The following is a 27,619-nucleotide window of genomic DNA, read 5'->3' as shown; positions in this document are numbered from 1 at the left end:
CAAAATCCTACAGTAAGAGTAAGAATTATTTAAACATTTTGTAAATGGCCAAGCTAGCATATAACTAAAATAGTGAGTACTAAACAGGGGCAGAACGGTATTTTATGTTTTAGGGAGTTAGAAAACAGAAAAACTAAGCCTGGCAGACCCGTTCTGTCACATCATCCACCACCTCTCCTGGATTGCCAAAGTTAGGCAATCGTGAAAGGAAATCTGCTGGCAGATTTTGGGATCCTTTTCTGTGCTGAAGATGAAAAACAAATGGCTGTAATGCAAGGTACCATCTTGTAATTCTGGAATTATGATCCTTCATAGTGTTCAGCCAAGTGAGCGCTGGTCTGTCTCTAAGATGAACTCCCTGCCCAGTAGATAGTATTGGAGACTCTCTAAGGCCCACTTGATAGCCAGAGCTTCTTTTTCTACAGTGGAATACCTCATCTCCCTCGGCAGTAGTTTACGACTCAGATACAGTACCGGACGCTCTTCACCCTTTACACCTTGGACCAGGACAGCACCAATGCCAACAGCGGAAGCATCCACCTGCACAGTAAAGGGTTTGTTGAAATCAGGACTGACCAGTACGGGCTCTGAGCACAGAACATCTTTGAGAGCCTGAAATGCCTTCTTACAGTTCTCAGTCCAATGTACAGGGTTCTTTCCTGATTTCAGAGTCAATTCGGTTAGTGGGGCAGCAAGGGTGGCAAACTGTGGAACAAAACGCCGATACCAGCCAACCAATCCTAGGAAAGATCGCACCTGCTTTTTCGTATGTGGTTGCGGGGCATTTTTAATAGCCTCCACCTTGTCTTTTTGGGGGTGCATCAATCCTCTTCCTAGTCGATAGCCCAAGTATCGTACCTCTGCAGACTCTCAGTGATCCATCTGGCTTTGGAACATTTACAATTGGACTGCACCATTCACTCCTAGATGGTTTAATAACTCCCAAACCCAACATGGTATGGATTTCCTTCTTGAGAGGCTCTACCAATCTTTCAGGTACCCTGTAGGGTCTCTGTCGGATGGGTGTGTCATCCTTGAGGTGGATGACATGCTTGACCACGTTTGTCCGACCAGGTTTGGACTGAAACACAGAGGGGCAATTTTTGAACACAGATTGCAAGGATTTCTGCTGGTGTACGGTAAGATGGTCAGTCTTTGGAAGAGATGCAGAACTCCAGGATTGTAGCTTATCAGCAACATCCCCACCATCACCTTCTATTTGTTGGATCATCAGTGCCAACTGAGTTTTTCCTCGCTCCTTCCACTCTTTAATGAGATTCACATGATAGGTCTGCAATGGCTTACCCTTTTCAGGATGAGAGATCTCATACGTCACAGGGCCTTGCTTTCTCAAAACTTCAAATGGGCCTTGCCATTTTGCCAGGAGCTTATTGGTAGAAGTTGGTAGTAGCAATAGAACCTTCTGTCCAGGCTTGAACTCTCTCTGTCGAGCCTTTTGGTCATACCAACACTTCTGTTTCTGTTGGGACTTTTCCAGATGCAGACGAGCCTCCTCCCTGTAGGATTCAAGACGGTCTCTTATTTGTAAGATAAAACTTACAATTCCTTCTGCTTGACTATCTTGAGGCTTGCTCTCCCACTGATGGCGTAACAGGTCCAAAGGTCCTTGCACTGACCAGCCATACAAAAGTTCAAATGGGGAAAATCCAGTTGATGCTTGTGGTACCTCCCTGTATGCAAATAACAGAAAAGGCAACCACTTATCCCAATCTTTCCCGGTGTCTGACACAAACTTCCTCAGCATGGACTTGAGGGTTTGGTTGAACCTTTCAACCAGGCCATCCGTTTGGGGATGATAGGGAGTGGTGCGTATACCTGTGATCCCTAGATGCTGGTACAATTGGGACATCAGGCGAGAAGTGAAGTTTGTCCCTTGATCTGTCAGGATTTCATCTGGAAAACCCACTCTGGCAAAGAGGTGAACAAGCGCTTGGATAATCCTGGTGGTGGTGATGGACCGCAAAGGAACTGCTTCAGGAAATCTAGTGGCATAGTCACAAATAACCAAAATGTATTTAAACCCAGAGCTACTCTTTTCCAAAGGACCTACAATGTCCATTGCAATACGCCTAAATGGAGTAACAATAATAGGCATGCTCTGAAGAGGGGCTCTGTCTGAGTGGCGGATGTGACTAGTTTTCTGGCATTCAGGGCAAGACCTGCAAAAATCTTTAACATCTGTATACATTGAAGGCCAGAAAAACCGGCGACTAACCCTGAGGTATGTTTTCTGCTGTCCAAGGTGACCTGCCCATGGTATGGTGTGTGCTAGGTTTAAAACAAGAGGTCTACATTTGGAGGGTACAACCAAACGATTACCTTGAGGCTCTACTATGTAAAGGATACCATTCTCAATTTTGTACTTATCGTTACAGCTTAACAGCCCACCACCTTCCTCCTTATCATTCACTTGTGCAAATAAGGATGTAAGAGAAGCATCTTCTCGCTGAAGTTCCCCTATGTTCTCTGGTACCTTCCACAACCCAGTAGTAAGATTATTGGTATTTGGGGACCCAGATGGTGCACCTAGTGCCTTTTCTAGACACCGTTTCTGCCTAGACTTTCTTGGACCCTCCTTACCACCCTCAAACAAAGTATCTGAAATTAAGGGTAATTGTTCAAGGCCTGTTTTAGTGTGGGAGCGAGTGACTACAGGGCAAGCAAGCTTAGTTAGAGGATGAACATCCCCAATTAGATCATCTAAGACTGGCAGATCCCTTCCTAGCACCATGTCTTTTGGCAAATCATCAACAACTCCCACTTGCATAAGAAACACATCATTATGAACTGTAAGAGTGACATCAGCAGTTGGATACATTTTAACATCACCATGTACACACTGAATGTTGGTCAATCTGGAAAAGTTTACAATACTAGGTGGCAAAAAATCTCTTTTAACCAAAGATAAAGCACTCCCTGTGTCCACCATAGCCTGTAAAGGTTGTCCATTAACAAGTACTGTTAGTTCAATACAGTCACTGGAGTCCTTGTCTATCCGACCAGAAATATGACTGGACACAGACTCTCCTACCATCAATGAGGACACATTGCCCTCTCTTGGGACATAACACAGACTAGAAAGTTTTGGTTTTTTCAGAGGGCACACAGAGGCTTTGTGTCCTTGCTGGCCACAATAAAAGCAAATGAGAGTACCTTTTCGTTGTGGTGTCTCCTTCTGACCTACCGCTGGCATCACCGACTGGTCCTGGCCTTGCTCAAAGTGAGAAGGGCTGGCATGGACCCTGGCAGGTCTTGACTCCCGCAGAGAGGCTTGTGAAGAACGGGCTATTCCACGACGAGCATTCAGGTACTGTTGGGCCAGTTGAGCTGCTTCTAGTCCATTTGTTGGCTCATGTTCCTGAACCCATGTGCGTATATCTCCAGGCAGAACTCGAAACAGCTGCTCCAGGATGACGATCTCTCCAATCTGCTCCTTGCTGCGTGTCTCTGGTTTCATCCATCGACGATAGAGACCTTTGAGACGGTGATAGGTTTCTTTAGGTGTTTCACCTGCTGGAACAGTTGTCCCTCTGAATCTTCGTCGGTAGGTTTCTTCAGAGATGTCAAACTTTTCTAAGAGTGCCTCTCTCAGATCCGGATAGGAGTTGGATAATTCCTCATCCATTCCTGTATAAGCTTCCAGTGCTTTAGCTGTTAGCAAAGGTACCAATCTGTAGGCCCACTCTTCAACTGGCCACAACCAAGTTTTTGCCAGGCGTTCAAATCGAAGTAGATAGTTCTCAATGTCCTCACCATCTCGAAATACTGGCATTTGTGGCTCATGCCGAAACAGGTCTCTGATGTTTCTTTCCCTTGGAGTAGGTGCTGACTGGGTTGGCAGGAAGACCTGTACAGGCTGTGAAACCGGATCTTGAGAAACTTGAGAAGGTCTGGCTCTTGGTGTGGGAAGGGGTACTCTTGGGCTTTGATTATCTGAAGAAAGTGTAGATGTCAGGAACCTTGGTGTTCCAGCTACAGCAGAAGTGTCTTCTCCAGTGCTCTGTTCAACAGGCACAGGTCTTGTTACACTGGTCCTCAGATCCTGAAGTTCTTAAAACAGTCTCTCCTCTCTTTCTTGCTGTGAGGTGAGAAACTTACTCAGAAGTGTTGTTAGTGTGGACATCCCCGATGGATCCTCTGGTGAGCCAGAAAACCCAGCTTGCTCTTCAGGCTGCCCACCTTGATCTGAAAAATCCTCTTCTGATTCCATTGTATCCCAGCGTTCCTTGTCCTCATCAGTTCTGGACTCTGTTTTTGGAAATCTGGTTGTCTGCGACCGTAGCCCAGTCCGTTTAGGCAACAGCACCTTTTTGCGTCTTACCATAACCTTATGTGTAGGAGCCAGTATTCCACCAAATTTCTTCGGTGGAATCCCACCACTGCCACCATCTGTCACACTTTGCAGTGCGGGTAGTAGAGTCCGCCAGGGTTGTGGGCCTCTTTTAAATTGGACTGCTAAAAATGTCCACTTCTACACATAAAAATTGACCAAACAACATAGCACCTTCAGTGCAAATGTGTGTTTATTGGTGCTTTTGATGGAAAAAATGAGTCCATTTGATGAAAAAATGAAGAGAAAAAAAAAATATTTACAAAAAAAAATAAAGTATATATATAATTTAGAGAGGTTCAACAACACCACAAATTGTTTTTTTTTTTCAAAACACTCTCTTAATCTTTACAGAAGCAGTGATCCACAATATCACTGTCTTTCTACTTATTTCCACTGTCTCAGCCATGGAAGACTGACTCCTTATATAGGCTTCCCCTAGTGGTTAATTTAAGAAGGACATACCATTTTAGAGTGGAGGGGGGGGGGGGGGGAGCCAAATATTTAAACAAATATTTCACAAATATATCTGCCACATTCAGATTTTAAAAAAGATGGGTACAGCATTAATACATCTTTCTAAACAGAGTTTTACAAAATCATATCATAACAAAAAAAATGTATAAAAACAAAAATAGCTGAAAACTCTTTCCCCCTCTAGATAGGTCAAGCCACTTGGCCCACACTGGGCATGCTCCAACTTGTCCTGGGCCTATAAAAGACCAGGTTAAACCATTTTGTAATTCCTTTGTCTGCCAGAAACCACAACTGCTACCCCATGTAAGTATGAAAGATTATGTCCAAAGTATCTGTCTCTGCTTAGCAAAATCCTACAGTAAGAGTAAGAATTATTTAAACATTTTGTAAATGGCCAAGCTAGCATATAACTAAAATAGTGAGTACTAAACAGGGGCAGAACGGTATTTTATGTTTTGGGGAGTTAGAAAACAGAAAAACTAAGCCTGGCAGACCCGTTCTGTCACAATAATAAATATCGCTCAAAAACTTGTATGCTAGTTTCTGTAATGTCACTAGATTGTATTATTTTGACAGTGGTTGCACTGTGATTGATTATACATAATACTATTCTTTTCTAAGCAACTGACACCACTAATATACATTTTATTTTATTTTGCAGAGCTATATTTAATTATTTTATTTACATTTTAATATCCACTATTAAACACTTAAAACTTATGAATGTGTAATTAATCTGATTAATTCTTTAATAGATTGACACAGCTAATAATTTAACACAGTTTGTAAGATTATTTTATTTATGTTTGTTTCTAGATCTAGTTAGTCTTTATTACAAACATAAATCAGAAGAGACTACATAGAAATCTTTACAGTGCTTTTATTAATGAATTCTTAACCACTGAGAGACTTAATTATCATTATAAAAAGATAAAAAGCTCATCAGTAAATGATATTCAGATTCAGGTCTATGTACTTGAGAAACTCTGTCGTCTACAGAGGAGCATCAAACTCACATGTTGATCCCACTGAAGCACAAAATCACACTGTTTAAATGTGTGGTCCTGATACTGATAACAGAGCTTTATAAACATTATGCAGACAGTGTCTATAAATACAGTGGAATTATGATACATTATTATAGTTTTTATTGTATTTAATTGCTAATTGTATTTCTATTACTGTTCTTGGGGTGGTGTATGATTACTGTATATGATTTTGGTATAAAATGTTAAAGTTTGTGAGTTTTTGTAAGTATCCTGCTGTGAAAGTCAGACTGAACACATCTGGAAACACTGTAGTTCAGATCACAGTGATTCAATCCTACATGTTTTAAACTACTGCTGAACAAATAAAGTACTACTTTTGTTTATCAGATATTAATTAATTTAATGATGCATCATATCAATGTTAGATCAATGTTAGCCTCCATCGTTCTGCAGGAAACAAACCCCAGACTGATTTTAATTACTGTGAGTTTTTCTCATCAGTGAACTTCACTGTCTCTACATTCCTGCAGTGCAGTGGGATTATGCACAGGTGCATTGTGGGAAGGAAGGTGGTGGATATAAGAGTAAATGTTTCACTTTGTGATCAGATTTTTCTGATCTCATGAATATTAATCTGAAATCTGGTGTCATGTGACTGATTGATTTCTGCATTATAATTTAATATCAGTGATTAGAATAGAAACAGGAAGTTATTTCCATCAGTGGGAGAAGAGAGTGCAGTTATTTACTTACCTCCATGGCTGTGTGGAGAAAAGAGAAGAGAAGACAGAGTTAGATAAATCTCCATGAGAAGATGTAAGTAAAGTAAAATAGTTGGTAAATAGGAGAATGATTTAGTAACACTTGATCTCCTAATCAGAAATCTCCTTTTCTCATCTGTACTGTAGTTTATCATCCTTCACTGCTGCACTGCTTTCACTACAACTCCATCAACATCTTCAGATAAACACTTAAACCTACAGCAGGTCCTCAACCCTTCTAGAAATCTTCATCTTTAAACTACATTAAACACTTCATGCAGTGATTTTCTCTATTAATAGACAGTCCTGTGTTCCTCCATCAACAACAGCAGCACAGATGTGTGATCTATTCCTGTTATGGATCAGAGGTGCTGCCTGAGTGTGTAAAGATCTGGAGCTCAGCTCAGTTAATTATAGGACTTTTCTTTACTGATTGTTCTGTATAATATGTAGTTTTTACTTTTTCTTTTAATGGATTTACAAAAAAACAAATAGAGTGTGCAGGTGTTTAGCATTACTGATTGTTGCTGTCTTAATAAAAAATATAAAACAACTAGGAAACAAGAGGAAACACTTCTTTTAACAGAAAATTAAAGTGTCAAACTCTAAAAACATATTTACTAGCTTTTACTGTGGACACAATCCAGAGGTGTTTCACATGTGATTCTATGCTTTCATAAAGTTTGCAAAATGGTCAGAAATGCATTTTATTTAACAATATAATTTATAAAAAACAATTCTAGTACTAAAACTAAAGTTTACTAGTTACTAAAAGAAATATAAATGATTATTAGTCTAAAGGAGACTACATAAAAAGAGTAAATTAAATTTATTCACTGTAAAGTTTTACTTTAATTTAAAATCTACAGGTAAATAGATAATGATGCTGAAGTACAGATGTGACTCTTCATAGATAAAAGTACTGGATCTCCTGCTTTAACTGTCTCTTCTGAACTGAAGGGAGTGAAAAAGACAGGCTGCATGTGAGCATTGTGGAAGTGAAGATGTTGAGTGTAGGTGGAGAAATGTGTGTTTAAAGCTGCTGTTCTGTAGATCTGCTGCTGCTGTAGAATTCTGCATGTTGTTGAGCAGGTCAGCAGAGAGTAGACTCTGAGGAGAAGTGCAGGGTGTAGGGTGTGATTTGGGAATGTTGTGTAAATGTTAATGTGTGAAGTGCAGAAGCAGTGCTAAATCAACTGCAGGACTTCTAACAAGTGGAGGATCTAAACCTGAGAGAAACATCTTCAAACATCACCTTCAGACTTCAGGACTGTGTGATGTGAGAGTGTGATGTGAGAGTGTGATTGTGAGAGTGTGGTTGTGAGAGTGTGATGTGAGGGTGTGATGTGAGAGTGTGATGTGAGGGTGTGATGTGAGAGTGTGGTTGTGAGAGTGTGATGTGAGAGTGTAAGTGTGAGAGTGTGATGTGAGATTGTGATGTGAGGGTGTGATGTGAGAGTGTGATGTGAGGGTGTGATGTGAGAGTGTGATTGTGAGAGTGTGATTGTGAGAGTGTGATTGTGAGAGTGTGATGTGAGAGTGTGATGTGAGAGTGTGATGTGAGAGTGTGATGTGAGAGTGTAAGTGTGAGAGTGTAAGTGTGAGAGTGTGATGTGAGGGTGTGATGTGAGAGTGTGATGTGAGTGTGATTGTGAGAGTGTGATTGTGAGAGTGTGATGTGAGAGTGTGATGTGAGAGTGTGATGTGAGAGTGTGATGTAAGAGTGTGGTGTTTGAGTATGATGTGTGATGTGTGAAAGTGAGTGGTTGTGAGAGTGTGATGGTGCGAGAGTGAGAGTATGGTTGTGAGAGTATGGTTGTGAAAGTGTGAGTGTGAGAGTGTAATAGTGAGAATTACAGAGTGGTTGTGAGCGTGGTTGTGAGAGTGTGATTGTTATAATGTGGTTGTGAGAGTGTGATGCGAAAGTGTGACTGTGAGAGTTTGGTTATGAGAGTCTAAGGTGAGAATGTGGTTGTGAGAGTTTGATGCAAGAGGGTAAAATGAGAGTGTGGTTGTGAGAATTCAAGAGTGTGATGGTGAGAGTGTGGGTGTGAGAGTATGAGTGTGAAAGTGTGGTTGGAGAATATGATGATGAGAGTGTGGTTGTGAGAGTTTGAAGCAAGAGCGTAAAGTGAGAGTGTGGTTCTGAGATTTTGAGAGTGTGATGGCCAGAGTGAGAGTCTGATGGTGAGAGTGTTGAGAGAGTAAGAGTGTGGTTGTAAGAGTCTGGTTGTGAGAGTATGAGAGTAAGAGTGTGGTTGTGAGAATGTGGTAGTGAGAGTATGAGAGTGAGAGCGTGGTTATGGGAGTTTGAGAGTGTGGTGGTCAGAGTGAGAGTGTGATGATGAGAGTGTTGTGAGAGTGAGAGTGTGTTGTGAGAGTCTGGTTGTGAGAGTATGAGAGTAAGAGTGTGGTTGTGAGAATGTGGAAGGGGGAGTATGAGAGTGAGAGCGTGGTTATGAGAGTGTGATGTGAGAGTCTGATTGTGACAGTGTGATTGCGAGAGTGTGGTTGTGAGCGTGCTGTAAGAGTGTGGTTGTTGTGAGTTTGAGAGTTTGGGGTGTGATAGTGAGAATGCAAGAGTGGTATTGTGAGAGTGTGATTGTGAGAGTGATCATTACAGATAGTGTTGAGTGATTGTGAGAGTGTAGTTGTGAGAGTGTAGTTGTGAGAGTGATCATTACAGATAGTGTTGAGTGATTGTGAGAGTGTGGTTGTGAGAGTGTGATTGTGAGAGTGATCATTACAGATAGTGTTGAGTGATTGTGTGAGTGTAGTTGTGAGAGTGTAGTTGTGAGAGTGATCATTACAGATAGTGTTGAGTGATTGTGAGAGTGTAGTTATGAGGGTGTTCATTACAGATAGTGTTGAGGGATTGTGAGAGTGTAGTTGTGAGAGTGTAGTTGTGAGAGTGATCATTACAGATAGTGTTGAGTGATTGTGAGAGTGTGGTTGTGAGAGTGTGATTGTGAGAGTGATCATTACAGATAGTGTTGAGTGATTGTGAGAGTGTAGTTGTGAGAGTGATCATTACAGATAGTGTTGAGTGATTGTGAGAGTGTAGTTATGAGAGTGATCATTACAGATAGTGTTGAGTGATTGTGAGAGTGTGGTTGTGAGAGTGTAGTTGTGAGAGTGATCATTACAGATAGCGTTGAGTAATTGTGAGAGTGTAATTGTGAGAGTGAACATTACAGGTAGTGTTAAGTGATTGTGAGAGTGTAGTTTTGAGAGTGTAGTTGTGAGTGTTTATTACAGATAGTGTTGAGTGATTGTGAGAGTGTAGTTGTGAGAGTGTAGTTGTGAGAGTGAGATTTCTCTCTTCATATCTCTTATTCTCAGACTGTGATAATGATGATGAAGATGATGAGTTTATGTAGAGTGAAGGTCTGGAATACTCACTCACTCTTACAGTACACTCCTCTGTTGTGTCTCCGCTGGTTACCTGACACAGGTAATATCCTGTATCTGATCCTCTGCAGTTTCTGATCTGTAAGGAGACGTTTCCTCTCTGCAGCTCCTGAGTGATCAGACTCACTCTGTCCTCGTAGCCCCTCCCCTCTGTTACCTGTCTGTTCTTATAGAGACAAACACAGTCCGTCTCCTTAAACCACCTGATCTCCATCCCAACAGCACTGAGTTCAGGAGACAGGAGACACGAGAGAGTAGCAGCAGAACCAAACTTAACATCTCTACCACGAGGACCAATGAGTTTAAACTCACCTGTGTAGAAAACACACACACACACACACCCACACATACACACAAACACACACACACACACACACACAAACACAAACACACACACACCCACACACAAACACACACACACACAAACACACACACACCCACACACAAACACACACACACACACAAACACACACAAACACACACACACCCACACACAAACACACACACACACACAAACACACACAAACACACACACACAAACATACACACACACACACAAACACACACACACACACACAAACACACACACACACACACAAACAAACACACACACACAAACAAACACACACACACACACACACACAAACACACACACACACACAAACACACACACACAAAACACAAACACAAACACACACACACAAAACACAAACACACACACCAATTATTGAATAATTTTGATTCTAACTTTAAACCATGCTGTGTATAATATATTAACACAACAATTTCTGTATAAAATAACAAAATATGAATTAATAAATTATTATATTTGATAATAAAGTTGAACTCACTGTTACTGAAAGCTTCCGCCATCTTTATCTCGTCCTGTAGATTCAGTCAAATACAATACAACACACACACACACACACTACACATTACACACACACTACAGAGAGAGCGACAGATAAAGAGACAGATAAAGAGACAGATAAAGAGAGAGAGAGAGAGAGAGAGAGAGTGAGAGAGAGAGAGAGAGAGAGATAGATAGTGGTCAGTTTATAATCTGTATAGTCAGTGTATAAAGCTATAATGGTAATGATATTAATTCTGTAGTTGTAGTAGTTAGTTCTGTAGTTCTATAGTTCTGTAGTTCTGTAGTTTATAGGTTGATCACTCCAGTCTGGTGTTGACAGTTAGCTTTAGCATGATGCTAACTGCTCTTACCTTTGATCTTCTTCACTCAGACATTTGTCTGATTCAGGTGAAATATGTCCACATTTTAAAGCAGCTCATATCAGCTTTTTATCTGATAACAGTCTGATCATAATAATAAGAGCGAGTTTCAGCTTTTAATCCACAAATCTTCTAATCGTCTCTCCGTTTGATCTTCCAGAGCGGAAGCAGATCTACTTTCACTTTCTCTTCACTTCAGTCCTGCTGCTGCTGCAGAGCTGCTTTATGGAGAGACCGCCCACTTCCTCTCTCCCCCGTTAAATCACAACATTACTGCTCACCGCTAGAGGGAGCCCGCGAGAGAGTCCTCAATCAATGGAGCTGAATGGAGCTAAAGGGATAAAAACTCGATTTAATAATAGAAACTCAACACTTCTACAGGATTCTCCTTTAATTTTAGAAAGTAGAATAAAGTATTTCTCTAATAAAGTAAATAAATCATACCTGTATATTTCAGTTTTTCTACAGTAAACGGGTTTTAGTCAGTAAAGACTCTAGCATTACTGCTACTGTGAACTGACTGACTGCTGAGCTAATGCTGGAGTTACAGTCAGAGCTCTGAGATTAAAAGATTTATAAATTAAATCTGCGCTACTGAAACATTTATATTCTTCTGTGTTGAGAACATTTAGTATAGTAGTTTTCAGTATAAAAATTATTAAATATTTATAAACTCACTCAGGAGCGCCTCTGGTGGTTAAATAAACCGGAAAGAGATTCTGAAGTGGGTTTTCTCCTCTCTAGAACATCTCTGACTGCTGCTGCTGACAGACTCTCTGGGTTGCCAGATTGTTCAAAAATGTCAGTTTTTACAACAAAACTGTATCTGTTCCACAACTTCTGTTCCAAATGTCATTATTATTATAATTAAGAACAGTAATAATCACAATTATAATGATTTTATAATTACCAATTGGATCATATAAATGAAGTTGTTTAATTACTGGTTTTATTAGTTACTTGAGGAAAATTCACTGATTTTACATTTTATAAATAAATTGTCATTGATCAGTTGTTATTATTGATAAATATGCAGTTCATATTTTTAGTTTTTTTTTTATTTATTCTGCAAGTTAATTTAACTTGTGTTATGTAGGTATAACTGAATAATAATAAGTGAAAACATATTTTTACCATTTATCAGTCCTGTGTTATTATTTGGTGAAATGTTTATTCAATAAACAAAATTCCACTATAGCTTCACTGCTCAAAACAAAAAAAAAATACACTTAAATCACATATCAGATGTCGGTGAACAAAGAGTCGAGTTGAAAATCTTTACAGATATAAATTCTTTAATTATTTAAGAACAAAATAACATAACAAAAGTCAATGGAAATCAACATTAACTCTTCGTGGGTCAGACTGAAATTCATACAAAATCAGAGCTATTCAGGAAACCGCTGACGAGATCATGAAGATTTGTTCAGATCTCTAAAGATACGCCTCCCCAGATCATCACTGATCCACCACCAAACTGCTCATGCTGGATGATGTTTCTGGCAGCAGAGCATTTACTATGGCATCTCCAGACTCTTTCACATCTGTAAGATGTGGTCAGTGTGAAGCTGTGAATCTCATCTGTGAAGAGAACAGGGCAGCACTGGAGGAGCTGCTAACTCTGCTAAATGAGCTGCACGGTGCTGCACTGTGAGTACAGGTCTCACTAGAGGACGTCAGGATCTCACGTCAGTCTTATGGAGTCTGTGTTCCAGCAGTCCGCTGAAGCTCATTCTGCAGGACTCTGCTTGTGTTTCTTCTGTTCCTCCTCACACTAAAGATATCAGTCCTGCCACTGGGTTGATTCTCTTCTACAGGTCTGTCCTGTTCTCCTGGTGTAATGATCTCCTGTGTGCTGGAATCTCCTCCATGATCTTGAGACTGTGCTGGGAGACGTGTGGATGCTTCTTTCTGGAGGAGCTGTGCTGTCTGAAAGAGCTGCAGCTACAGCTTCATGCTACCAGTAGAGACAAGAACACTAGAAAAATACTAAACTAAAGAAGAATCAGTCAGGAAGGAGGAGAGGAGAGGATTTGACTGTGGTCTCCACCTGCAGAAAACTTTCTCTTTCTGGATTTTCTCTCGCTAAAACTCTGGAACCTACAGCCGTGTTTGAAGAAGTAAAACAGAAACGTTTCTCTGTAGTTTTCTTTGTAGTTTAGCCTCATTACATCATGTAATAATATAAATCAGGGATGAAGACTGTATTTTATCATATATGGCACATCATAGCTTTTACATGCTGGCAGAGCCCCCATGTTGTACAGTGATAGAAAATGAACAGGAAGCTTAATTTCTTTACTCTGTTTGTACTGTTACTGATTTCACTAAGGTAATCTTGCACCACAGCACTGCATAAACTACCCCTGGAGGATTTTAATACGCTAAAGTTGATACATTTGTCTAGATTGCACACTTTGTTCAGTAGACACCATTCAACAATATAATGAATTGTGATAAATGATGAGAAGGTAATAAAAAAACATCCATCCAGCAAGTAAACTGACACCAGCTCCAAATGTCAGTTATCCCCTGATAGAAAATACAGGACTTCTTGTGACCTGTATCTCAGCCAAAGATAAATTACATTGCTTACTAATTAAATTTTCTCAACACAAAGTTTATTATAACACCCATATGCATCCATATGTAAAGAAAATAGTTGAGGTACTTTAGAGACTGTTTTATTTCTGTGGATAAAACCCTGTAAATGGACCTTTAGGCATGTGCTCATTCCTATCTTACACCCCCATCAACAGTCTATTTTCACATCTTGCACCTATTCCGTTAAAGAGTGGGGGTGTACTCAAGCTGAGCGTGTGCCTCACACATGCCGCACCTGCTTTAGCTAAAGTAGGTAAGAATGGGTGACTGTTGACTGCTGTCAGGGTTTAAATCAGTCAGTGGCGCACCTGTGTTTTCCACCACCAAGATAAAAGCATGTAAGAAAGTTACCTGAACACACCTCACTTCCAGACCACCACGCCCATCAGTGTAGACGTATTCCTAAACTCTGATGCTATTTAGATAGATAGATAGATAGATAGATAGATAGATAGATAGATAGATAGATAGATAGATTCTTTTTTTTTCTAGAATTTCCCTTCGGGGATCAATAAAGTATCTAGCATACCTTCACAGTGTGAATGTACAGGTCAGTATCCTCTGCTGAGACGCGCAAAGCACTACACTGTTAAGATAAAAATGCGCCAGAGCAGTCAGAGCACACCTGGCTCTGAAACATATTGTCAAATAAATGCTGATTGGTTTACTTTTCAATACGCCCAAAACACACCCATGATTAATAAAGAGAATTGGTTCATGCCTTTTGCGAGTTTTGAGCTGCACAAGGCGTACTTATTGCTTCCTTGTGATACCAAAGACACACAACACTCCCTAAATCAAAAAAAACTTCAAATTGCCCCGCCTCTCTCCCTCCCTGAACACACCTCCCCCCCAACTCTTGTCCTGCAGGCAGTGATAGCATGGAGATGGATCACGGTATAGAAGAGCAGCAGGTTAAGTGAAAAACAGTGATATATTAGTAACGTATTACTTAATAACGTGTTCTGGAGTCATCTTAGTGTTTAAAATAGATTATATTTACAGTTAAAACATACAACTAATTAGTATTTTAATAATAACACCAATAATCTAACACTAAGACTGAGAGAGTCTGTGAATCCCTGTACTGAACTGCACTGTAGAGCTCAAAGTGGAAACACTTATTTAAAAAATGCTGCTTATCCAGCACTAAAACACAGTTTAAATGTGATTCTTTAAGCTTCATGATTTATGATGCTGCTGCTGCTATACAGTTGTGTTTTAAGTGTGGGCTCACTCAACGCTTGGTGTTGTGTGAGGTTAGTGGTGTTTGTTAGCTCTGCTACTCACTGTATGGGCTAAAAGATGGAGTCTGATATTATACAGTTAGTGGGATTTAAATATCTGTGTACTCTTTCCTACACAAGACGCATTAGTTCTACACATATGAACTCAGAAATTGTAAAACCACGAACAGAGCAGAGCTGAGCTGAGCTGTATTCCTGAGTGCTGCTGATCAGCTGCACCCTGTAGAAAGTCAGGGATCCTCAGCTCCTGTCTGCAGCTGTGCTGTATGAAATCTGGAACGTGTAGATTTTTCTTAGTTTTTACTTTATACGATGTAAAAATATGGAGACATATCGTATATTACCTTTCAGCTAAAAAATAAATACTGAGATATTAGTTTTTATCCATATCGCTCAGCCCTAGCGAAGTGTTACGCTTTCTGATAAAGAATTTTACAACACCTGCAGCAGTGATACTGACATGCACACAGAGATGTTTTCAGTTGTTTTCAAAATGAATAGGCTTAATTAATTTGTTAAAATCCATTTACTGTGTGTCGTTATCAAATTATCTATATTTCAGGGGCTGCATTTGTGGAAGATCACAGTCAACAGTTTATTCAGAGAGTAATTCCTCTGTAATAGAGATACTGGACTGTTTAGAAAAACAAAAACTGATTAGGAGTGAAATGAATGATAACATCAAAGCTACAAAAACACCTCAGGAACAAACGAGGATGCTGTATAACTTTCTCCATTCAGGAGGACGAGCTGTGAAGGTGGAATTCTATTAAATCCTGAAGAAGAAGCAGCAGCTCCTTGTGGATGGCTTTGGCTCTCCAGCTTCCCAGAATGGATAAAGCAGGTTTGATAATTGAATGAATGAATGAATTAATTAATGAATGAATTAATGATATGCATTAACTGATGCAAACAGCAGTAAACATTAAATGAACATGTTAATATATTTTCAATCTCATATTTTCTGCACACATTTTGTATCAGTGTTCTTTGGGGTCAGTTTTGGGGGGAAAAAGGCAACACTGAGCTCCTCATAATAACAACAATCAAAACTCAATACTTCAGATGCCAATCAGTGAGATTTGGAGAGGTATGTTTTATTTTTAGGGCTCTTTAAGAATAAAACAGAACACCTGATCATCTTTCACCTTATTAAATGACTGAAAAGCTGAAGAGAAGGAGAAGATCTACACAGCAGTTCTGTTACATCTGCTAAAAGAAGCCGGTACTGCTGCTACTGTGCTGAGAGACGAGGGAGATCCTTTCCACTCAGTGACTGTGAGACCAATTACACTCTCCTATTTACATCAGCAGTGATATACATAGCTCACAATGACAGTCTGCACTTTCTGCACTGACATTCTAGACCTCAGCTCGACTGTGAAAATTATTTATGTGGATCCATAATTTAAAATTCATAATCGACAAAAATAATCTTGTTTATTGGTCATGCAGTCACATATAATTAAAATCAATTCAGTGCAGAATCCAGTATAACCTGAATTAACCCTTTTATTAAATTGTATTATCTTACCTAATATAACTCTGTTTTCCAGAAACAAACATAAAAAGTTTTTCATGCAATAATCCACTTTTATAAAATATATATTTTTAAATTCATAAAATGTATCTCCACAGCATACAGTGATTATTTTTATTCTTATAAGCCTTCTACTGATTCAAGAGCTTTATCTGTATGTGTGCTTTATCATTTTCTATTTACTTCAGACATAAGTTCAGAAACTCCCAACAATAAATGCGTTTTGGAGTTACTTGGAACTCCCTTAATTTATTAAACTCAATATGAAGTTAGTGTTATTGTTTTCCATCACATGAAACAGACCAGACAAATCCATTTGTAGAGATTCACACCATTATTGTAATAATATCTTCATTTACATAATAAATAAAACGAATCATTTTTGAGCACATAATTGCATCAAGGCCCAAACCCACCAAAACTAAACACAGTTAATCTGGCAACAGCAGTAATGGAGTAATAACTTCAAAAAGATCTTCTGACCAACTTTAGAGACTAACATCTTTAATTCAGAATCAAAATGATCAATCACATTATAAACATATAAATATATTATATATTATTGTACGACACACAGGTATTTGCTGGATATTTTTTATTGGAACAGTTCAAACAGAACCACGAATATTACACATAGTGTTCATATTATGTACAAAACACAGATGTGATCTTACAGGAGAACATCTGTAATGTGAACAGAACACACAGATACACACAGATACAATACTCCATACTGTAAAATAAATCTGATGCTAAAACTGATTTACTTTAATTCACTTTTAGTTTTATTTATCACTTCTAGCAGCCGATGTTGATGAAGACAACAACAATAATGATGATGATGGTGCTTAAGAGGAAATATCCAAACCAGATCCCCAAAATCATTCTTAACTTTTGTAATTACTGGAAGTTAAAGGGACAGTTTATAAAACTATCTGAATGCAAGTCAACCTGTGGGTTAAACCTTGTGGTATCAAAGTTATCAATCTGTTCTTATTTTACTCACAGTTTAAACCAGTGATTCTCAAACTAAGCCTTGTGAAGGTTTATAGAAATCTCTCAGAAGTTATAATAGTAGATGATGTTAAGCCTTATTAAATAATTAAATATGTGCCAATCATCTAAATTCCCAGCCATCCCACGGGCACTTATATACTGTATAAAGTGGGAGAACAGCACTATGTGCCGTGTTTTATACCCTGCACAAGGCCTGTCAGTCAGGTGTGCCACTGACTGAAAACAATCTAGAGAGTCGTTAAGAGTCAGACGTTCATTGCTATCTTGGTAGTGTATTGTCAACACAGGCGCATGCCCAATGCGTGTACACCCAGTGCTGGACTGGTAATCTGGCGTACCTGGCGTTTGCCTGGTGGGCCAATAGTCCTCAGGTGGATTTTCCTTCTTTTTTTTTTCTAAGAGACCGGCCCACAATATAGAGGGGGCGGCCCATTTGCCCATATTTAATATACACTGTGGACTGAACCAATCAGGATATAGGAGGAAAGCGGCCCCACCCTCTCTCTGCGTGGTACGTTCAGTGTTGAGCTTGTATGTTAAAGGAGAGGCAGTATGGAGAAACCACAGCGGCAGAAAGCGAGTGCGGAGAAGATTCACTGAAGCTGCTACAAAAATGTGTAAAAATCACAGACATGTTCGCTGCTGTAGCCTCAGAGTCCTCCGTAGATGAAGACAGAAGCAGCAGACCGGGAGAGCAGGCTTGTGACGGAGAAACCGAGGGACAGACTGAGCAGGAAAGTGTAGCACGTAAGCAGGTAGTAACGTTAGTAAAGTTAGGATTACACAGGGACTTTGAGGTGATGGAGGTAACGTTACTAAAGTTAGGATAACACAGGGACTTTGAGGTGATGGAGGTAACGTTAGTAAAGTTAGGATTACACAGGGACTTTGAGGTGATGGAGGTAACATTAGCTCTGTTACATGAGAATGATGAGCAATGGCTGATAAAATAGCAAACGGTCAAGAATGAGAAGTGTTGGATGAGCAGCAAGTGTATATTTTAGGCTACATCATTTTATTTTAGATATTTAGGTTAAAGGTGTGTTGAAAGGCTGCATAGTTTGAGTTTGTAGCCTCTATGCTGTGGATCAACATGTTTAAAAAAGCACTAAAACAATAGACAAAACAAAATACTAAACTGCTTATGTTTAACATGATACATTATGCGTCTCTGTAACCCCACATACATACATTACAAGACGCTAGTGCTCCACTAATTATGTGGGGCCGGTCTAAACCAAAAAAGCCACGGCTGTTTTTTTTTTTTTGTCCCAGTCCAGCCCTGTGTACAATCCACTTGTTAAGGAAGCGCTGGACATGTTCAGGTAGCTGCACTATTGAAGTAGTGCACACAGAGCTCACCAGACTCCTAAAGGGAATTCAAAGTGACTGGTTCCTTATTCTGACACAAACAATCCAACAAATCCAATAACTGACAAATGTGTCCCGAGTTAAAGAGCAGATAAAGCAAGAAAGCAGTAATACAGAGTACAAATAGGTAAGAAATAGATTTGGGAACACCTGCCTTAGTGTTAGCTAGAACACCATTTAGTAATAACTGGTGAGATTAAGGCACTGGAGCATTTTTACCTGAAGTCTTTTACCAAAACTGAAATCAGAAAAGTCCTCATAACAGTTTTTGGGTTAACTGTTTATGACAAAGTCAGATGATGAAGTAGAATTTAAATAAATACAGTAATTATCCTACATCATCATTACTGCATTAGTTCAGAATTAGATCATAAATCATAATTTGATTGATCCATTTTAAAAATGCTATTATTGTAAAAGTGAAACTGAAATTAAACATCCACAACTCCTCCACCTGATTTTTCACTCTGATCCTTTTTTCTAAAGAGCCACTTCAGCACTCCTCCAGCCTCTCCTTCTTCATGTTCTTTTTCTGATGCTGCGCCTCTTCTTTCTGTCTCTGCAATTCTCATCACAGCTGTCTGGTAAACCTCCTTCCTGAGTGAATGAGTTTCACTGAGTTCTAAAACTCTTTTCTTCAGTTTCTGCATCTCTTCATTCTTCTCCTCCATCTGTCTGCTGAACTCTTCCTGCATCTTTAACTTTGAGAGCAGAATGTTTTTCTGGAGTTCAGGCAGGATGATCTTCATCAGGTTTCTCTCCGCCTCAATTCTGGCTTCTCCTTCATACGTCTCCCTGATCTCCTCCATCTCCTGTCTGTGTCTCTCCTCCATCTCTCTCTTCTCCTTTACTCTCTTTTCTTTTAGTATCTTCACCTTTTCCTCCATCTCTGTTCTTCTCGCTAACTCTCTTTCTAGCTCTCGTTTCAGTTCTCTCCTTTTCTCTTCATCCCTCTCTTCTTTCATCCTTCTTTCTAGTTCTGTTGTTCGGTCGTTAAGTTGCTTTATCTCTCCTTCGTGTTCTTGTACAGTTCCCTCTATCTTTCTCAGAGAGTTCTTCATCTCGTTTTCTAGTTTTTCTTTGATCTCTTTCTCTTCCATCATCCTCTTCTCTTCTCTTTCTCTAATGATCTTTGTCTCCATTGCTCTGATCTGAGATTGTGTCTCCAGGTAGATCTCACTGCTGTAGAATTTCTCTCTGTTTTCTTCCACCATCTTCTCCATCTTCTCCAGCAGCTCTGAGATCTGAGAATCATCTCCACTCTCCTTAATGTTGAGACAGTGAAACCTGTTCCCACATTTCTCCACAAGTCTCTGGACCTCCTGGTTTCCTGATTGGATAAACTCTTCAATGTTCTTCTCCTGAACTTCATCAGTAACAGTGAAGAGGATCATGGTGTTCCTCCAACATCTCTCTCCAAACATCTCCTCCATTTTCTCCAGCATCCCTCTCTCCTCTCCTGTAGACTGCTTCACTGGTAGGACTAGGAGGAAGGCGTGTGGTCCTGGAGCAGACAGACGGACACAGTGCTCCACGTTCTGTCTCAGCTCCTCCAGAGAGAGTCCAGGACAGAAGCAGTCAGGAGTTTCCACCACAGTCACCTGCCTCCCAGCCACCTCCCCCTGTCTGCTCTCACTCTGCTGCCTCACTGTAGAAGCTCCAGCCTGGCTCCTCTCCTCTCTGCCCAGGATGGAGTTTCCTGCTGCACTCTTCCCACATCCAGTCCTCCCCAGCAGCACCAGTCTGAGTTCTGCTGCAGGACCTGATGCTGGAGAGACTGCACTACACCGTTCTCCACTCACTGAAGAACAACAGGAAAGAGACAGTGAGACTAAAGATTAAATATATTACAGTATTCTGATGATTATTATATTCAGATTAATATTTAAGATTCTATTTTAAACTGTAATGATTTACTTGTTGGAGGAAGTTCCTCCAGACTGCTTCTTCTCCTGAGTGATGCTGCTGAATCTGGAGTCTCTCCACTCACTGAAAAATTCATAACCAGCAGAATAGAGATTACATTACTGAGGGGGAGGAGTCTGTAAATGTTTTATATTTTATAACAAATTATAATATAGTCAATATTATGTAAATCTTAGGGCCAGACCTATTAATAGTGGTGCTAATTACAGACCGTCTACCAACACTTTTCAAATGAAAACAGATTCCACTTATTAAAATTAAAGCAGTGAAAGATGAAGTCCTGTGTGTCTCACGTTTCTTTTGTATGAAAACCTGTTTCTGCCTGTTTTTTTCTGTTTCACACTCAAATTGTCTCGATAGGTTGAAATAATAAGTTAATATTTCTGAATGTTGTACAATCTTCAAAAATAAAAAAGCCTGACGTTACAGTTGGTCAGTAGTTTGTGCTGAATTAACTTAATTGTGTGAAGAATAAATTAATTTTTGCCACAGTTTGATTTTATTTATTGGACTGAATGTTACTATTTATTATTCTTACAATTCTTACACACACACACACACCAAGCAATTAGCACTCAATTAGATGTTAATGCTGTATAAAAATAATGATGTGTTCTTTTATTTATTTATTATTTAGTGTTTTTGTGAAGATTAAACAGGTACGTACTGGTTGGAGGAATCAGCTCCATGCTGTTTCTTCTCCTGACTGGAGCTGATGGGTCTGAATCTGTTCTTTCCTGCAGCTGCTTGTTTCTCTCCTCTAGAAGTCTGTCTTTCTCCCCCACCTGTTTCTCTCTCTCCATTAGCTGTGTGTCTCTCTCTCTTAGAAGTCTCTCCTTCTCTTCAATCTGTTTATCTTTTTCTCTCAGTTCAGTTTTCTGTTGCTCCAGTAGGATCATCATCTCCTGTAGTTCACTGCTCTTGTCCTGCAGCTCCTTTCCCAGTGTCTCCATCTGTTCTTTACTGCTTTCTACCTCTTTCTCTTTCTTCTCCAGTTCTCTCTCTTTCTCCTGCAGCTCCTTTCCCAGTGTCTCCAGCTGTTCTTTACTGCTTTCCACCTCTCTCTCTTTCTTCTTCAGTTCTCTCTCTTTCTCCTGCAGCTCCTTTCTCAGTGTCTCCAGCTGTTCTTTACTGCTTTCTACCTCTTTCTCTTTCTTCTCCAGTACTCTCTCTTTCTCCTGCAGCTCCTTTCTCAGTGTCTCCAGCTGTTCTTTACTGCTTTCCACCTCTCTCTCTTTCTTCTCCAGTTCTCTCTCTTTCTCTCTCAGCAGGTTGTTGTTTTTCTCCAGCTGTGTGTTTTTCTCCTGAAGCTCTTTAGTAACACTTTCTAATCTTTCATTTGTGTTTTTTAAAGTCAGATCTCTCGTACTGATACTCTCTAAATGTTCTTTAATGATCACCTCGTTCTCTTTCAGTTTAATATCTTTATCCTTCACTTGTTCTTTTTTATCATTTAATTCTTCATTTTTCTTCATAAGACTTTTCTCCATTTCTTCTTTTTGTAATTTAAGCTCCTCCTCTAATTTCTTTGTTCTTTGTGTGAGTTCATCCTTTAATTCTGTGAGAAGTTTCTCCTTTTCCTCCAGTTCTTTGTCCTTCATCTCCACTGTTTTTATATTTTCTCTCAGTATTCTCTCTTTCTCCTGCAGCTCCTTTCTCAGTGTCCCCAGCTGCTCTTTACTGCTTTCTACCTCTTTCTCTTTCTTCTCCAGTTCTCTCTCTTTCTCCTGCAGCTCCTTTCTCAGTGTATCCAGTTGTTCTTTACTGCTCTTTTGTTCCATTCGGTTCTTCAGTGCAAGACCACGAATTCCCTCCTTCTTATACTCTGAAATAATCAATTATGATAAATGTATTAGTCCTTTATTAAATAGCTATAAACAGTGTAAACCTAAACTCAAATATAGAATGAAGAATCAAATCAAGCATTCTGACTGTAAGTGTAAATTAATAAACACTACTGCTCAAAAGTTTGGGATCACTTTAAAATGTTCTTGTTCTCAATGGAAACTTGGGATATTAGTACATATAGCAAATAAACAAAACCTACACACATTGTCAGAAAATAACATTTTTATGGAAATGATGACTGTTCACTTTTTTTAAAGGCAGCAATTATAGCTTGGTAGACTCCAGGTATTCTAGCGGTAATATCCTGGAGGTAATCTAATGTGATTTCACTCCATGGCCTTCTTAATTGACTTGCTGCAGTTTTCATCTGTACCACACTGTAAAACTGATCCCACAACAGCTCAATAGGGTTCAGGAGACTGTGCTGCAGCTCCGTTACAGTCAGAAATCTGTCTGACTTCTTTTTTCTTAAATACGGCTGACCCATTTTAGAAGTGTGCTTAGGATCATTATACTGTTACAGGATGAAACTGGCCCTAATCAAGCGCTGTCCACAGAGTGTGGCATGCTGTCTCAAAATATTGAGATAGTCTTCCTTCATTAAGTTCCACCTTATATAAATCTCCTATTTTACCGCCTTCAGAACATCCCCAGACCATCATATTACCTCTACCATGCTTAAAAGATGGCAAAAAGCTTTGGCCTTGCATTTTTTTATTGTTCTGCACCTCAAAAATGATCTTTTGTTTTATCCAAATACTTCAAGCTGGTCAACCTGTCCACTACATCTTTTACCAATATTTCAGTGTCCAATGTTTTTTTCCTTTGGCCAATCACAGTCTTTAATTTGTACTGTCCAGTGTGAGGTATGACTTTTCCAGTATCTTAAAGTCACCTCTTCAGCTCTGATGTTCACACTGGTGTTTAATGGGTTTCCTATAGCAAAGTTGTGTGAGGATGTGAGGTGGACCGTCCATTGTCAGCTTTAACATTCTTCAACAGCCAAAGGACAGTTCTCTTATGTAGTTTCCCAATGGTAAAACAAACTACCAACCAATAAGTCTCTAACACTACGTCTCCCAACACCTCTAAGAAATGAACTACTTCTAACCTCATTCTCTGCTCCCCCTCTCTTCCTCCTGTATTCCATTATTACTCGCTGCCCAAAAATGTTTTGCCTTGGACTTTTATCCCCTCTGTTGCTTTTAGAGCTCATTATTTGTAAGTCACTTTGAATAAAAGTGTCCACTTAATACAATGTACTGTAATGTAATATTTGCACTCGTATGGCTCTTGTTTTCTGCTCTTGTTTGGAGCAAATGTGACTGCAGCTTCCACTCATCCCTGATAAAATGCACACAGAATTCCATGCAAATGGAATTCCAGGCATCACAACATACAGCAATCCTTAAGGGTAACGATTCTTGAATGACTTCATAACTTTGGCTTGGATGTTGTTGTAGAGTGTGATGATCAATGTTTCAGTGAAAAATCTTTGAGACAGGAAGCTGTATCTCAGCTCCAATGTGCACAACATGGAGTGAAAGCCCTGGTTCTCAGGAACTGAAAACAGACACAAATCCTTAACAAGTACAGTTTAGATAGAGTCTGTAATTCACTTCAGCATTTCCGAGTTGGGTGGAAGCTTATTGGTTGCTCAATGGTTCACTGGTCAGCAGCTACAACTGTAGTTTTTCAGCTTCCTCTGGGTGGAAAAGTGTAATATGGTTTCTCATGTTTGTCGTGTTTCCAAAATATTTTAGTTTAGTTTAACACAACTTGCATATTGTGTGTTTTCTCAATGTTGTTTTCCCTTCAACTACATAGAAGCCAAAGTGTTCCCATGCTCCAGCTTTAAATGCAGAGGGTACCGGTCGGATTATTCACTCATCCATCTTCTATCTCTGTTATCTGTACAGCACAGACTGTCCGGCCACTACACTTCCACACTTCCACACTTCCACACTTCTGAATTCTGCCTTTTGTGTTCCGTCATCATTACATTCTCAGTTACAACTAATGTCTAAAAAATATATTTTTATCACCCCTACTGAATAGTGATGATAAAAGTGATTCAGAAAAAAACGTTAAAAAAGAACAAATCTAAAAAATATTTATCCTTAATAGAAGACAGAAAAGGGAAATCTCTGAGTCTGCAGAGCTGCTGAAACTCTTTCCCATACAGTTCTCAACATTATTTTTACACACACACACTCACACACACACACACACACACACTCACACACACACACACACACACACACGTCAACATAAAAATGTCTTTCATTCAGTTCTTCATAACTGAAATGATTTCAATTCCAGATTTATATTTAAAAGCATTCATCTGAGACTGTTATAAATAACCAAATAAGAAAAAACAGTTAAAACAAATCGCCCTTTAAATATATCTTAATTCTTAATAAAAATCTCATCACTGATTCAATATAATACAATACAAATTACAATATAATTAACCACATTCAGAAATATCTATATCTATCCTCACCGGTCAGCAGAGCAGATTCCTCCATTTTTATTCTCTCCTCTTCTGTCCATTTTCTGTCCCCCTGTAGAAGAGAATAAAACAGTGTGAAGATTTCATGCATGATGTCATACTGTATTATAAATTATTAATAACTGTTTCTCTGATCAAACCACTGCTGGTGTGTCAATATTAAAATACTGATATTACTAACAGTAGAGTGTGTGAAGAACAGAGAGAGAGAGAGAGAGAGACAGAGAGAGAGAGAGAGAGAGAGAGAGTAAACTGATATAAACTTTCTGAATAATGTACTCTGAACACCATTTACACACACTGATATTCATTTATAGATTTAGAATCATATTAATACAATTTAATAAAGAGATTGAGAGATTTAATCAGAATAATGATCTCACCTGCTGAATGATGACTTCATCAACTGGAGGAGACAAAATAAAACATTTAAAATACTGAAATCACAAAATATCAGTAAACATTCTGCTTGTATTTTCTATCTATTCTTCTTTCTTCTGTTCATCACTTTATAATAATACTGAGCTCCTGAATCCTGACTCTCTGATCACTGAGATGTTGGAGGAGAGGAAGAAAGTAATGAAAGTTAAACTGAAACTAAAGAGATGAAAAACTTCCTCCTTTTCTATAGTTGAAGATGAACTGCTCTGGAGCTTCTGCATCAGTTTCTCTCACTATCAGACTGAAGATCAGACACGTGTGTGTGTGTGTGTGTGTGTGTGTGTGTGTGTGTATTTTGTGTGCATGTTTGTATGTGTGTGTTTGTGTGCGTGTGTTTAGTTTGTGTGTGTGTGTAAGTGTGTGTGAGTGTGTGTGTGTGTGCGTGTGTGTGTGTGTTTAGTGTGTGTTTGTATGTGTGTGTGTGTGTGTGTGTGTGTGTGTGCGTGAGTGTGTGTGTTTAGTATGTGTGTGTGTGTTTAGTGTGTGTGTTTAGTGTATGCGTGTGTGGGTTTAGTGTGTGTAATTTGTGTATGTGTGTGTTTAGTGTGTGAGTATTTGTATGTGTGTGTGTGTGTTTAGTGTGTGTTTTTATGTGCGTGTGTGTTTATTGTGTATGTGTGTGTGTTTGTTTAGTGTATGTTTTTATGTGTGTTGTAAGTGTGTGTGTGTGATTGTTTGTATGTGTGTGTGTTTAGTGTGTGTGTGTGTATATAATGTGTGTGTGTGTTGTGTGTGTGTTTAGTGTGTGTGTGCGTGTGTGTGTGTTTAGTGTGTGCTTTTTGTGTATGTGTGTGTTTAGTGTGTGTGTGTGTGTGTGTGTGTGTGCACTTGTACATTGTGAAAAATCAGGACAAATTCAAGAATGCACACCTCTAACTTCAGTACGTGTTACAACTTCAGGACATAAACTGACGTCCTGATTTTTCCAATACATTTCTTCCGCATCACGATGTTCTACACATTAAAAAATGCCCCTAGAGCAAAAAAATCTAATTTGTTCAAAATTTTCACAAGGAACGGACAAAATCTGTGTGTGTGTGTCCTGAAATTTACTCAAAGTGTGAACTAGAGGCCACTTGTGGAATTGCAACCAAAGTGTGTAAATGTCCTGAAGCTGAAGGTGGCCTGAATTTTACAATACACAAGGGAACACATCTGTATTCTGCACCACAATGAAGGTTATAACAGGTATATAGTGCTTACAGGCTTGCAAAAATATTCGGCCCCCTTAAACTTTTACACATTTTGTCACTTCACAACCTCAAATTTTAAGCGATAGACCAACACAAAGTAACGCATAATTGTGAAGTGAAATTAAAATGATACATTGTTTTCAAAATTTTTATAAAATAAAAATATAAAAAGTGTGATGTGCAAATTATTCGCCCCCCCCTATATCAATACTTCGTAGAGCCACCTTTCACTCCAATTACAGCTGCAGGTCTTTTGGGGTTAGTCTTTACCAGCTTTGATTATCTAGAGACTGAGGATTTGTGGCTGCATGGTGTTTCTGCCATTTGTCATTACCTTGCTCTCAGTTTGCCGTTTTTTCGCCCGTCTGCATGGCTGCTCGTTCGTAGTTGGCTCGTTTTCCTGCTCGTAGGATCCATGTTGGTTTGTATTGCTCTCTGTTCTGTCGCTGGCGTTTTGGTTGGATCCTCGCTGTGTTTGCTGTTGGCGGTCTGGGTTCCTGTTTTGCTGGATCACGTGACCGTGTCGCGCTTGCCTTCGAGGCTTGCTGCTCCGATGCTTTGTCTCGGCTCGCAGCCGTGTGCTGAATCGTGCTGGTTGTTTTCGGCTCAGTGTCGATTCTGTGGCGTTCTGGTCTAGTGCTGGGGCTTTTCTCGGCGGTGTTCGGATAGTTGCTTGGTGTTTCTGCGTTTTCCAC

At 39.4% G+C, this 27,619-nt stretch overlaps 3 protein-coding genes across 8 annotated transcripts in view; all 3 read right to left on the bottom strand.

Annotated features, from left to right (window-relative positions):
• LOC125780456 (selection and upkeep of intraepithelial T-cells protein 1-like) overlaps positions 1-27,619 on the bottom strand; it is a 167,865-nt gene that overhangs the window by 45,928 nt on the left and 94,318 nt on the right. Inside the window, exon 1 of one of the 3 annotated variants that reach the window (XM_049476342.1) lies at positions 11,214-11,435. The exons of the other annotated variants lie outside the window; for them this stretch is intronic. The gene's annotated coding sequence lies outside the window, so the exon portion shown is untranslated. Of the gene's footprint in view, positions 1-11,213; positions 11,436-27,619 lie in introns of those variants that run through there. 3 annotated transcript variants of the gene reach the window in all.
• On the bottom strand, positions 319-4,060 carry LOC125782638 (zinc finger and SCAN domain-containing protein 12). The gene is made up of 3 exons (XM_049467336.1): positions 2,981-4,060; positions 1,001-1,081; positions 319-705 (listed from the first exon to the last, which is right to left on the bottom strand). Exons 1-3 carry the CDS (start codon positions 3,791-3,793, stop codon positions 319-321), a joined length of 1,281 nt encoding a protein of 426 aa, XP_049323293.1. The 5' UTR covers positions 3,794-4,060.
• The window catches only part of LOC111197592 (trichohyalin-like), a 309,738-nt gene continuing 301,000 nt past the window's right edge, over positions 18,882-27,619 (bottom strand). For 2 of the 4 annotated variants that reach the window (XM_049476184.1, XM_049476176.1), the window contains 3 exons: positions 21,595-22,618; positions 20,919-20,990; positions 18,885-20,802 (listed from right to left, as the gene is read on the bottom strand). In XM_049476184.1, coding sequence (XP_049332141.1) covers positions 19,433-20,802; positions 20,919-20,990; positions 21,595-22,618 — 2,466 coding nt within the window. In that variant the 3' untranslated portion in view covers positions 18,885-19,432. Of the gene's footprint in view, positions 20,803-20,918; positions 20,991-21,594; positions 22,619-27,619 lie in introns of all 4 variants that reach the window. The other 2 variants (XM_049476187.1, XM_049476193.1) reach the window with 2 other exon arrangements.

The sequence above is a fragment of the Astyanax mexicanus genome, chromosome 1 (assembly GCF_023375975.1).
Source record: "Astyanax mexicanus isolate ESR-SI-001 chromosome 1, AstMex3_surface, whole genome shotgun sequence".
NCBI classification, from domain to species: Eukaryota; Metazoa; Chordata; class Actinopteri; order Characiformes; family Acestrorhamphidae; genus Astyanax; species Astyanax mexicanus.
The sequence above is the reverse complement of the archived record's forward strand: the minus strand, read 5'-3'. Positions and strand labels throughout refer to the sequence as shown.